The 14,348-nt window shown below is 36.7% G+C and overlaps 1 protein-coding gene across 1 annotated transcript in view; it reads right to left on the bottom strand.

The window, feature by feature from the left end:
- The window catches only part of LOC121388460, a 111,449-nt gene extending 103,506 nt beyond the window's left edge, over positions 1-7,943 (bottom strand). The window contains exon 1 of the mRNA XM_041519800.1: positions 6,320-7,943. Coding sequence (XP_041375734.1) covers positions 6,320-7,389 — 1,070 coding nt within the window. The 5' untranslated portion in view covers positions 7,390-7,943. The remainder of the gene's footprint in view (positions 1-6,319) is intronic.
- Between the last annotated feature and the right edge of the window lie 6,405 nt (positions 7,944-14,348).

The raw sequence follows: 14,348 nt of genomic DNA, 5'->3' as shown, positions 1-14,348 counted from the left end.
TAAAGGAGATTTGTTTAGGTCATTACAGCCAGAAGGCAGGACAATTTACAAGGCAAACTTAGAAATTTGTGTCTTAATATACTGTAGTGTTTGAGTATGATGATCAGTTAGCTGGTACCAAAGGAAATGTTTTATTTAACGACGCACTAAACACGGTTATATGACGTCGGACATACGGTCAAGGACCACGCAGATATTGAGAGAGGAAACCCGCTGTCGCCACTTCATGGGCTATTCTTTTCAATTAGCAGCAAGGGATCTTTTGTATGCACCATGCCACAGACAGGATAGTACATATTACAGCCTTTGTTACACCAGTTGTGGTGCAGTGGTTGGCTAGTACCATGCAGAATAAGGCCATGAGACTATGTGTTTCATTTTGAAGGCATTGAGACATATGACCAGGGCATTACATCAATTTGCAGCATGGCTGCCGTTAAATTCAAGCACACATGATTGTGCCTTCCCAGCAAAGTACTGACTGATTTTTTTTTCAATTTGCTTCAATGCTTATATAATGCAAGTAAGATTCAAGCATATTGTCCTGGGCAAATACATCAGTCTGTGTGTTGTTAATGAGAGAGAAGTCACTGATGTGGCCTTATCACCTTCTCAATGAACCACTAAAACTCACTCTGGGTTCGCGCTGGCACTGGGGTGCGTACCCAGTACCTACCAGCCTTTAATATAGGTGATAGTTTAAACACTATGTGCCACCGAGGCCGGTAGACACGTTTTACTGTACGACTTCAACCCACTGACAACTGAAGATAACAGGTGATTCAAGATGGAAACACCTGTACACCTTCACTGCTTCCTATTGATCTGCTGTCAAGACAAGAGAGAGAGAAATAACACCAGTTTAGTATTTTATTACTTCAAAAGGGTTCTGGGCTGTGTTACCAACAAGTTATGTCTCTGGTTAATTGAACCTGTCGTATTTACACATTTAGCTTTGCTGTAACGGATCTCATAATATTAGTCTGTTACTAGATAATAAAAACAAGCTATGTCTCTGGTTAATTGAACCTGTCGTATTTACACATTTAGCTTTGCTGTAACGCATCTCGTAATATTAGTCTGTTACTAGATAATAAAAACAAGCTATGTCTCTGGTTAATTGAACCTGTCGTATTTACACATTTAGGTTTGCTGTAACGCATCTCATAATATTAGTCTGTTACTAGATAATAAAAACATATCTTTTTAGATAATACTCTTTTGATGTTGCCTTGAACAAATGTAGGAGGGAAAATGGAGGAAATAATGGACGACAAAAATATATAGGCTATATTGGTAATTTTTACAATCCCGTAACTTTAATCTGTTAGCATGGGTCCCTGATGATTTGTGCTACTTAATAATTGTATTAGTATATTTTAAAACTGTTTTGTAATTTTATTATAATTATTATTTTTATTACGTGCTTACAATTGACCTACCCCCCACTCACTAACGAAAAAAGCGTAACTCTATTGAGTCGTGTTATTTACTATTTTCAAGTATAGAAGCACAAAACGCTATAAGAACAAACTATATAGCTGAAATTTGCATGGTTGAATTTATGTCTTGATCAAAGCAATCAATAAAAATGGAACTGTTTTTACAATTAGTGTTATTGATTTAGCGGTCAGCAGATTGCTGCATGGTGTTTAAAATATTGCTTGCAACATGAGGTGGGACAAACTTCTTTTGTGTTTTTTAAATTGCTGTGGTTACTTCTGTTTGTATTTTTTATTGAAATATTTTTAAAAATATTAATTATGTAATACTGACAATATATATATTGTGTTAATAGTGATATTTCTAATTTAAAACTCATTACTGATCTACATCATATTTTACATTTTAAATATTTAGCGCCCTATTTGCTTCTACAAAAAAACAGATTGACATTGACCTCACATTTTTACTGACGTCACTCACTAGTAGGTAATAATAAACATGCACATGCAGACGACACTCTGATATATATTTTGGCATGATCACCATAAATTAAGAAAACTACAAATGTTTTATTTGACATACGGGTCATGTGGGTTTTTTTTACCTATTTTGGTTCCTGTGTAGAAAAAAGAATTTTAAAGGTAAAATGTACAAAAGAATTGATATACTTAAACATTCTTAGCTACTTGACTGTCTACACATCTTACTGTGAGACTTGGAAGGTAAACATATGGTAGGTGGCGTATTACTGTAAAAAGAAGGGAAATCCCAAATGGAACGACTTAATAGAAACCACGACTCAACAGGGTACGAGTATACTATCATTTGTAGAAATATTTTTAGAAAATTGAGCTATTTCTCGTTCAAGCCAGTGCACCACGACTGGTACATCAAAGGCTGTGATATGTGCTATCCTGTCTATGGCATGGTGCATACAGGGCGATAAACCTAATGGAAATATTTTTCCGGAATTTTCTGGTATTTTCATTTTTAAGCGTGCCAATGCCTCTTTCAAAACAATAGTTTTAAAGCACGCGAAAACACCATTTTCAAAAAAAAAATTCTACTTGCTTTTTAAGCACAGCCCTACTTTATGGCTTGTCTAGTAAAACATGCTAAATATATTCAACAGTGTAAATAAAATTACTGTACCTAGTACAGCAATTAACACCATTATCTCACACACACACACACACACGCGCGCGCGCGTGCGCGTGCGCGCGCATGCACACACGCACACATGCACACACACACACACACACAGACCAAACATCACAAATCATCAGCAAAAAAAACCCCCTAAAAGCCTCACTTTATTAGTAAATAGTGTAGTACAGTTTCACTCCCACCTACAGATTAGTAATAAAGTGACAAACTTGGGACCAATGTTATTTTTCTGTAGGTACATTGCCACATTTGTACTATTTCATCAGTGGGGTGGAACTAATTTGTAGTTAACTGAATCGGGGACGAAACGTCTGGTACACACATTAAGACTGGCTATCATTCTGCATTACACTTATATTACTATTAGAGTCTCACTTTTTACGGCAAAATCTAATAATGGTTTGTAAAAAATTACCTTGGTTATAGTTTAACTTACTTGAATAAAACAAGATCAGTAGGTATATTAATTAATTAATATTAATGTCATGAATGTGTCACAGATTACTGGTAGCCAAATAGTATTTAGTGAAATATTGCACGTGAAAGTATACGAAAAGAACTTAAAAAGAGAATTGTGGATCCGTTTCTTTTGTTTTTGTACAATCGCAGTTGTTCTGTTATATTTTCAGGTTTTTACACACTGTGGCGAAGTTGCATACATCACCATAGAACCGATGTCTGCCCCGTAGTAATTACTATATGATATTTTAAATATCTTTAAAATGAATAAAACTACATAACAAGTAAGACAAATTTCATACATGGCTTCAGTTTACTTGATTGTCAAAAACATTTTCATTGGTCGGCTGTTGAAAAATACAGCCAATAGACAAACGTCTTAGTGATAACACGAAACAGTCGATAATACCAAGTTTAGGTTGCAATGGAGAATGCAGAATGATAAACTTTTGAACTGGTTCATGACTGAGATTGTAATAAAAGCAATACCCATTCTATGCTGAATATCTTGTGGATGAACTGGTTGATGACTGAGATTGTAATAAAAGCAATACTCATTCTATGTTGAATATCTTGTGGATGAACTGGTTGATGACTGAGATTGTAATAAAAGCAATACTCATACTATGTTGAATATCTTGTGGATGAACTGGTTCATGACTGAGATTGTAATAAAAGCAATACCCATTCTATGCTGAATATCTTGTGGATGAACTGGTTGATGACTGAGATTGTAATAAAAGCAATACCCATTCTATGCTGAATATCTTGTGGATGAACTGGTTGATGACTGAGATTGTAATAAAAGCAATACTCATTCTATGTTGAATATCTTGTGGATGAACTGGTTGATGACTGAGATTGTAATAAAAGCAATACTCATACTATGTTGAATATCTTGTGGATGAACTGGTTGATGACTGAGATTGTAATAAAAGCAATACTCATTCTATGCTGAATATCTTGTGGATGAACTGGTTGATGACTGAGATTGTAATAAAAGCAATACTCATTCTATGCTGAATATCTTGTGGATGAACTGGTTGATGACTGAGATTGTAATAAAAGCAATACCCATTCTATGCTGAATATCTTGTGGATGAACTGGTTGATGACTGAGATTGTAATAAAAGCAATACTCATTCTATGTTGAATATCTTGTGGATGAACTGGTTCATGACTGAGATTGTAATAAAAGCAATACCCATTCTATGTTGAATATCTTGTGGATGAACTGGTTGATGACTGAGATTGTAATAAAAGCAATACTCATTCTATGCTGAATATCTTGTGGATGAACTGGTTCATGACTGAGATTGTAATAAAAGCAATACTCATTCTATGCTGAATATCGTGTGGATGAACTGGTTGATGACTGAGATTGTAATAAAAGCAATACTCATTCTATGTTGAATATCTTGTGGATGAACTGGTTCATGACTGAGATTGTAATAAAAGCAATACTCATTCTATGCTGAATATCTTGTGGATGAACTGGTTCATGACTGAGATTGTAATAAAAGCAATACTCATTCTATGCTGAATATCTTGTGGATGAACTGGTTCATGACTGAGATTGTAATAAAAGCAATACTCATTCTATGCTGAATATCTTGTGGATGAACTGGTTGATGACTGAGATTGTAATAAAAAATAATACTCTGTGTTGAATATCTTGTGGATGAAATGTTTTATGACTGGCATGCAATAAAAGTAATACGTACTCTATGCTAAATATGTTGTCTACAAATTGTTTCATAACTTATATGTAATAAATCTCGAATATTAAACGTACTTTAACTTGTGACAATGAATATTATTTCACGAGGGACATAAACATGATATGACATGGTAGTGAGTTTGATATCCTATTTATTACCCATAATCGATCTTAATTTATATCACTCAACATGTTTGGTTGACATTCCTGTAAGGTTGTAGTGTACCAACTGATGACATCATCGTATGACGTCAAAGTGTTACATCCCTCTTGGCGTTCTAGTGGGACATATCATATTGATATGTACCAAGATATTTTTAACAATATGGGTAATAAAAGTAATACTCAATATATGCTGAAAATGCTGTCTACAAACTGTTTTATGTAATAAAAGTAATACTCACTCTGTGTTGAATATCTTGTCTATAAACTGTTTTATGTAATAAAAGTAATACTCACTCTGTTGAATATCGTGTCTATAAACTGTTTATTGTAATAAAAGTAATGCTCACTCTGTTGAATATCTTGTCTATAAACTGTTTATTGTAATAAAAGTAATACTCACTCTGTTGAATATCTTGTCTATAAACTGTTTATTGTAATAAAAGTAATACTCTGTTGAATATTGTGTCTATAAACTGTTTATTGTAATAAAAGTAATACTCACTCTGTTGAATATCTTGTCTATAAACTGTTTATTGTAATAAAAGTAATACTCACTCTGTTGAATATCGTGTCTATAAACTGTTTATTGTAATAAAAGTAATGCTCACTCTGTTGAATATCGTGTCTATAAACTGTTTATTGTAATAAAAGTAATACTCACTCTGTTGAATATCTTGTCTATAAACTGTTTATTGTAATAAAAGTAATACTCACTCTGTTGAATATTGTGTCTATAAACTGTTTATTGTAATAAAAGTAATGCTCACCCCGCACTGAATATCTTCTGGACAAACTGTTTCATAACTGATATTGTCATAAAAGTAATACTCTCTCTATGAACTGTTTTATGCAATAAAAGCAATACCCATGCTGTGTTGAATATCTGGTCTACAAACTGTTTTGTGTAATAAAAGTAGTATTCACTCTGTGTTGAATATCTTGTCTGTGAACTGCTTCATGACTGATAATGTAATAGAAGTAGTACTCACTCTGAGTTAAATATCTTCACTCTGAGTTAAATATCTTCACTCTGAGTTGAAAAGCTTCATAAAGCTATTGATAATATTGTAATAAAAGTAGTACTCACTCTGTGTTGAATATCTTGTTTACAAACTGTCTCGTGTAATAAAAGTAGTACTCACTCTGTGTTGAATATCTTGTTTACGAACTGTCTCGTGTAATAAAAGTAGTACTCACTCTGTGTTGAATATCTTGTTTACGAACTGTCTCGTGTAATAAAAGTAGTACTCACTCTGTGTTGAATATCTTGTTTACGAACTGTCTCATGTAATAAAAGTAGTACTCACTCTGTGTTGAATATCTTGTTTACAAACTGTCTCATGTAATAAAAGTAGTACTCACTCTGTGTTGAATATCTTGTCTACGAACTGCTTCATGAAGCTCATACACTCGAGTGTGATCTCGTCGGGCTGACTGTCGATGCTGTAGGTGGAACTCCACGACTTGTCCGAGCCCATGGACTGCGACCGCTGCAGCTGGATGCCCCCGAACTCGGCGTCTGATGAGTCCATGCTGGCGGTGGCGTAGTAGTTGCGCGTGCTGTCGTTATCCTCTGACGACCCACTGCTGTGGGCGGTCTCGCCAGGTGTGCCGTTCTTCTCACCTGTCTCGTCGTGTTTATCGTCCGTCGGGTCAAACGAGATCAGGTTGTCGGGGAGTGGCTTGTCTGACCTGAACACCGGATCCTCGTCAGGTCCGAGGTCACTGGGAGGAACATAGTCGTCAAACAACAACTCATCCACTGTGCTAGACCGGCGGTTCGTCTGCAGCTTCGGGGCCCGTTTGTCCATCCGTCCGTCAGCAGTTGTGTTATCACGTTCATCCGGAACAGGCGACTGCTCCTTAAATCCGTTCTCCTTTATTATTCCACTTTGAACGAGTGGCGATTGTTGTTGCACAGAGTTTACATGTGGTTGTTGTTGTTGTTGTTCTTTGTGTGTGGGAATTTTTGAATCGCTATCTGAACAACTTCTACCGATGGGGTTTTCTCGTTTGTTATATATGGGCTCGTCGAAACTTACGTTCATTCCATTCAAGACATACTGTTCGTCAGTGGAATTGTTTTCTGAATATCCCGAGGAACTTGCGGTCTTACTCACAGGTTTGTAATCTGACATTTTTGTCACCACATTCTCACCGTCCTTGCTCTTTCTTGAATATGTTCTCGCTATGTTGGGGGGGCGAGGCCTGGGTGGGGGTGTCCTGGGGGGTGGGGAGGAAGCTGGGCTGGACGTCTCACTACCACTGCTCGTCGGGTTCTTGGTGATGGAGTCGATCCTCGACGTGATATCACTGAACAGACCGTTCTTCTTGGCTATCATCGACGTGAAGAATTTCGACGTCCCGTCGCTGAAACTTTCCGTCAGTGACTTCCCTTCCTCACTGCTCCTCCGACCTCGACTGAAATCCATTGTGAAAACGTCTCTGAGCACTCAATAAACAGCCAAGTCTCCACACACTCTCTTCTGAGTGTTCTTTGGCTCGGTGCGAAAACACTCAAGAAATTGCTACTAATACCACCGATTCCACAAATCAAATGAATAAATATATATATATATATATATATATATATATATATCTCCGTATTTTGAATGTCGGTTAAGGCTATGTGAGGAATTGGAGCTTCACTTTTAGCAGGATCATCAACAAATTGCTCCTAATACCGCTGCTTCCACAAATCAAAGGAATATAACTATATATCTGCGTATTAATTTGAACGTCGGTAAAAGCTATATGAGAAACTGGTGATTCTCTTTCAGCAGGATCATCTGTGTGTTTTATTATCTCCCACGTGAGGGTCTCTCTACGTACAGAGGTGCTCCATTCCGGCAGAGAGAATCAGAAAGCTCTGGCGCGATCGACTCGGAAAAGCTAGCATCCTCACGTCTCGACAGTGAGATCCTGTGTTTGAGCCTGCTGATCAATACGAGGCCTGTCCCTTCCCCAGCACAGATAGAGCTGGACTGCCGGCTTGCCTGCAACTACAATAGAAGGCAACATCACACACACATGCAATTGCAATTTGGCCCAATCAATAGCCGGTCAGTGTGTATAGACGTTATTCATGTAAGCATTATATAGCTAGCTCCCACACAACATTAAGTATGAAGTCTGTCCCTATATATACACACACTCCGCTGTTGACATCAATCAGTGATTTCTAGCTAATCAATTTAACTTACTTAGCTTCAGATTGATTTTTCTTGTGGTTTATTTTTTAAAGAGGAATAAAGAATACAAGATTTTTTCTGCCATGGACAGAACTCTCTGGCTAAAAATTACTTTGTGTCCATGATAGGCATGCTTGAACATAAAGTGAAAACCTGCCCATGCACTTTCTAGAGTGGACAAGGTTTCAGTGATCTTTGAGGTGCAGTGGTTAAGCTATCAGACTGAAAGAAATGTTTTATTTAACAAAACACTAAAAACATTTTATTTATGGTTATATGGCCTCAGACATATGGTTAAGGACCACACAGTTATTGAGAGAGGAAACCCGCTGTCGCCACTTCATGGGCTACTCTTTTCGATTAGCAGCAAGAGACTGAATGCTGAGTTCGCATTCTGGAACCGACTCCCACGCAGAGTTCTCACTCTCTCACTAACTATTAACCATTGTTCGGGACAGACAGCCCTGAGTTTTTATAGCTCATTGGGGAGGTATGTGGCCACTACACAGACTTCTCTTTCACAAAACACTAACCCACTGGCCTGGACAGACAACCCAAGTAGCTGAAGTGTCTGCCCAGGACAGCGTGCTTGAAGTTTAATTGGATATAAATATGAAATTAAATTAAAATTAAATAAATCAGTAATTCTTAGTAATCTGTATGATATATTATTCATCTGCTTCAGATTTTTTAGTTTTGAAGTTAAAGTTTGTTTTGTATAATGAAACCACTAGAGCATATTGATTTATTAATCAGTGGCTATTGGATGTCTTCACAATAAACCTGCTACATTTTTCCATTTGCACCAAGGGATATTTTAAATGCACTTTTCCCACAGACAGCACTGCACATACCGTAGTCTTTGATATACCACTTATGGGGCACCGGTTGGATTTGGAAAAACAATGAGAGAACTAGTCCACCGAGGTGGTTCGATCCTGTGACCAGATCACCTCAGGTGAGTGCTCTAGTGACTGAGCTTGATCTCGCCCTTATTCAGTAACAAATATGGTACAAGACTTCTCCTTATACAGGCTGGCTGAGATGTAGCCCAGTGGTAAAGCACTCACTTGATGCATGGTTGGTTTGGGATTGATCCCTGTCAGTGGGCCCATTGGGCCATTTCTCGCTCCAGCCAATGCATGACTTGTATATCAAAAGCTGTGGTATGTGTTATCCTGTGTGGGATGGTGCATATAAAATATCCCTTGTTGCTAATCGAAAAGAGCAGCCCATGAAGTGGCAACAGCAGGTTTCCTCTCTCAATATCTATGTGGTCCTTAACCATATGTCTGACACCATATAACCGTAAATAAAATGTGTTGAGTGCGTCATTAAATAAAACAATTCCTTCCTTCCTTATACCCATCTAGCACAACGTGAGGTTGTGTCCACCGGCCCATTCAATCATTCTCACACATTGTCTCACAGAAAGACCACTACATTTTTCCATATCATCTTTTTCACAGACAGGACAGTACATACCAGCATTAGTATCTTCAGAGAGTGCAAAATGACTGGTATATCAAAGACAGTGGTATGTGCTATCCTATGTGTGTGTGGGATGGGGCAAGACTTCCGATCGTTCCAGCATTCAGTATATTCAGGCATAGGGTTAGGGTTAGGGTTAGTGATAGTATTAGCATGCTGGAACATTCAGAAGTCTTTCCGGTACATATAAAAGATAGGGTTAGGGTTAGTGATAGTATTAGCATGCTGGAACATTCAGAAGTCTTTCCGGTACATATAAAAGATAGGGTTAGGGTTAGTGATAGTATTAGCATGCTGGAACATTCAGAAGTCTTTCCGGTACATATAAAAGATTTGGAAAAATATCCTCCCAGTCCCTCCCCTTCCTTCATCAATGTGAAGAGGGATTTTTTGATGGGGCTTATATATGGAATGAATGAAGGAGGGGTGGGGTGGGGTGGGGGGGGGGGGGTTTGGGCGGATATTTTGCCGCTCTAGTGGTGACATTAGTGGTGTCATTAAACAAATAAAACTTTAACATACATCAGTATCAGTAACATGCACATGCACATGCACATGCACATGCACATGCACATGCACATGCACATGCACATGCACATGCACATGCACATGCACATACACATACATTTCTATGAACTAGACATATACAGTAAAGTACAGTTATAACGAACATGCTTAGAACAAATTACTGCATAGAACGAACTGATCATAAAGTACTGTTTTATCTCCCTATATATTAATGACCAAATTATACAAATATGTATAACAAACTACTGCTATAATGAACTAACTATCGTGGTCCCTTTCGGTTTGTTATAAGAGTACTTTACTGTAGTTTTCATTCTGACTGCTCACTAACAACAATATTGGTTATCTCAACAAACAGTCACCTCACCTAGAATCAAGTGACAAATAAAGTGAAACCACAACTGGATGTCCCGACGGTATAATCCAATAACAAAACGGGGAGAAATTCAATTTACTGTGATGACTCTACCACACTGTGACAGCCTGCAGTTGTACTATACTTTCATTATTGGGTTGTACTCCATGTGTGTATGTGTGTGAACATTTCACGCATCACTGACAAGGTCACATTCTGCCAGATTTAATACAATGCTTGACTAATCACCCATATCACACACTGGACCGTCAATGTCGACAACAACTCACTTGGAATTTCTATGATTTTCATTTCATTAAATTTGTTTTTAATCTAAATGCCGGCTGGTAGGAACAATTGCGAGAGGGTGGCACAATCTACGATAGTAGGGATGGGGTGGGGTGTGTGTGGTGCTTTAGTTTTCTTTTTTGCACAGTCTGTAGAAAAAAGAAAGAATATATTTGTCACAAATGGGGAAGGGGGGCACAGATCCCCCCACCTCTGCCCTAACCACTGGTTCCTGCAGGCTTGAACTGATAATAAACATCAAAAATAAAATTTAAACTCTGGTAGATTGTTTATTAAGTAGTTAGAAAAGCAACTACATAACAAAAACAACTACATAATAACAATTGTTCTTTTAAATGTTCATACTTGTAAGTAACATTCCAGCCAGTACACAATGACTGGTATATCAAAGGCCATGGTATGTGCTATCCTGTCTGTGGAATGGTGCATAAAGAAAGATCCAAGTTACTAATGAAAATTTTTACCAGGTTTTATCAAATGGTAATGTCACAATAAAACATATATTATATATATATATCAGTTGCTTGAAAAGACTTATTGTTTTGTATTACAGTTGCAAAGTACATTGCCATCAATACAGGTGGCAAAACCCTGCCAAATGTGACTCAGTCATAATAGAGTTTTGTACAGTGAGACACATTTAGTGATTGAGGGCTGAATTTATGAAGCCTATTTTTATTTTACACATATGTAACTACATTCATTTATAATGCTTAAACACCTGTTTATGTCTTACATGTGTGTAACTACATTCATTTATAATGCTTAAACACCTGTTTATGTCTTACATGTGTGTAACTACATTCATTTATAATGCTTAAACACCTGTTTATATCTTACACGTATGTCTTACACGTGTGTAACTACATTCATTTACAATGCTTAAACACCTGTTTATGTCTTACACGTGTGTAACTACATACATTTACAATGCTTAAACACCTGTTTATGTCTTACACGTGTGTAACTACATACATTTACAATGCTTAAACACCTGTTTATGTCTTACACGCGTGTAACTACATACATTTACAATGCTTAAACACCTGTTTATGTCTTACACGCGTGTAACTACATACATTTACAATGCTTAAACACCTGTTTATGTCTTACACGCGTGTAACTACATACATTTACAATGCTTAAACACCTGTTTATGTCTTACACGCGTGTAACTACATACATTTACAATGCTTAAACACCTGTTTATGTCTTACACGAGTGTAACTACATACATTTACAATGCTTAAACACCTGTTTATGTCTTACACGCGTGTAACTACATACATTTACAATGCTTAAACACCTGTTTATGTCTTACACGTGTGTAACTACATACATTTACAATGCTTAAACACCTGTTTATGTCTTACACACGTGTAACTACATACATTTACAATGCTTAAACACCTGTTTATGTCTTACACGCGTGTAACTACATTCATTTATAATGCTTAAACACCTGCATTAAAAAACAACAGGCTTCATAAATAGGCTCTGAGTATTTCAGGTGTTTAGTTTTCTTTTAGAAGGGGGGTGTGTGCATATATGTGTGTGTGTGCATGTGCGTGTGTGTGCGTGCATGTGTGTGTTTATAAAACATGCACCAGGACTGGTATATCAAAGGCCGCGGTATGGCTATCCTTTCTGTGGAATTCCTTGCTACTAATGGGACAATGTAGCAGGTTGCCTCTCTAAGACTATATGTCAAAATTAGCAAATGTTTGACATCCCATAGCTGATGATTGATAAAACAAAGTGCTCTAGTGGTGTCGTTAAAGATGTAACATTTAATGATTAAAGTGAAGTGCTTAGTGAAACTAACAATTGATTTCAGGATCAAGAAAAAATATCAATATAAAAATTAGTTTAACAGCATTTGTGCATATTTAAGGATTGTCTGTTATTTGCTTTACGTTCATCAGAGTATGAAAAAAAAATTCATCTGTAAACTGTGTGAATCGGCAATTGTCACATAAGTTTTGAATGATTTTTTTTATCATACCCAGATGAACATAAAAGAAATAGAAGACAATACTTTTCATTAAAATTTAAAATTTAAAACATACTTTTTTTTAATAGCACTAAAAGTTCATATTTTAGTTTGAATTCTTTTTTGTTTCTTAAACAATAACGCTCAGTAAGACAAACTACCAATATAAAGTAACGTCATCAGGTATGTTGTTCCCTGATAACAGTAACACTCAGTAAGACAAACTACCAATATAAAGTAACGTCATCAGGTATGTTGTTCCCTGATAACAGTAACGCTCAGTAAGACAAACTACCAATATAACAGTAACGCTCAGTAAGACAAACTCCAAAGTAACGTCATCAGGTATGTTGTTCCCTGATAACAGTAACGCTCAGTAAGACAAACTACCAATATAAAGTAACGTCATCAGGTATGTTGTTCCCTGATAACAGTAACGCTCAGTAAGACAAACTACCAATATAAAGTAACGTCATCAGGTATGTTGTTCCCTGATAACAGTAACGCTCAGTAAGACAAACTACCAATATAAAGTAACGTCATCAGGTATGTTGTTCCCTGATAACAGTAACGCTCAGTAAGACAAACTACCAATATAAAGTAACGTCATCAGGTATGTTGTTCCCTGATAACAGTAACGCTCAGTAAGACAAACTACCAATATAAAGTAACGTCATCAGGTATGTTGTTCCCTGATAACAGTAACGCTCAGTAAGACAAACTACCAATATAAAGTAACGTCATCAGGTATGACGTTTCCTGATAACAATAACACTCAGTAAGACAAACTACCAATATAAAGTAACGTCATCAGGTATGTTGTTCCCTGTCATCAGGTATGTTGTTCCCTGATAACAATAACACTCAGTAAGACAAACTACCAATATAAAGTAACGTCATCAGGTATGACGTTTCCTGATAACAATAACACTCAGTAAGACAAACTACCAATATAAAGTAACGTCATCAGGTATGTTGTTCCCTGATCACAATAACACTCAATAAGACAAACTACCAATATAAAGTAACGTCATCAGGTATGACGTTTCCTGATAACAATAACACTCAGTAAGACAAACTACCAATATAAAGTAACGTCATCAGGTATGTTGTTCCCTGATAACAATAACACTCAGTAAGACAAACTACCAATATAAAGTAACGTCATCAGGTATGTTGTTCCCTGATAACAGTGACGTTTCCTGATAACAATAACACTCAGTAAGACAAACTACCAATATAAAGTAACGTCATCAGGTATGTTGTTCCCTGATCACAATAACACTCAGTAAGACAAACTACCAATAAAAGTATGTTGTCATCAGGTATAAAGTAACGTCATCAGGTATGACGTTTCCTGATAACAATAACACTCAGTAAGACAAACTGCCAATATAAAGTAACGTCATCAGGTATGTTGTTCCCTGATCACAATAACACTCAGTAAGACAAACTACCAATATAAAGTAACGTCATCAGGTATGTTGTTCCCTGATAACAATAAGACTCAGTAAGACAAACTAC

This window comes from Gigantopelta aegis, chromosome 14 (assembly GCF_016097555.1).
Source record: "Gigantopelta aegis isolate Gae_Host chromosome 14, Gae_host_genome, whole genome shotgun sequence".
NCBI classification, from domain to species: Eukaryota; Metazoa; Mollusca; class Gastropoda; order Neomphalida; family Peltospiridae; genus Gigantopelta; species Gigantopelta aegis.
Note: the sequence above shows the minus strand (reverse complement) of the source record. Positions and strands in the feature narration are given on the sequence as shown.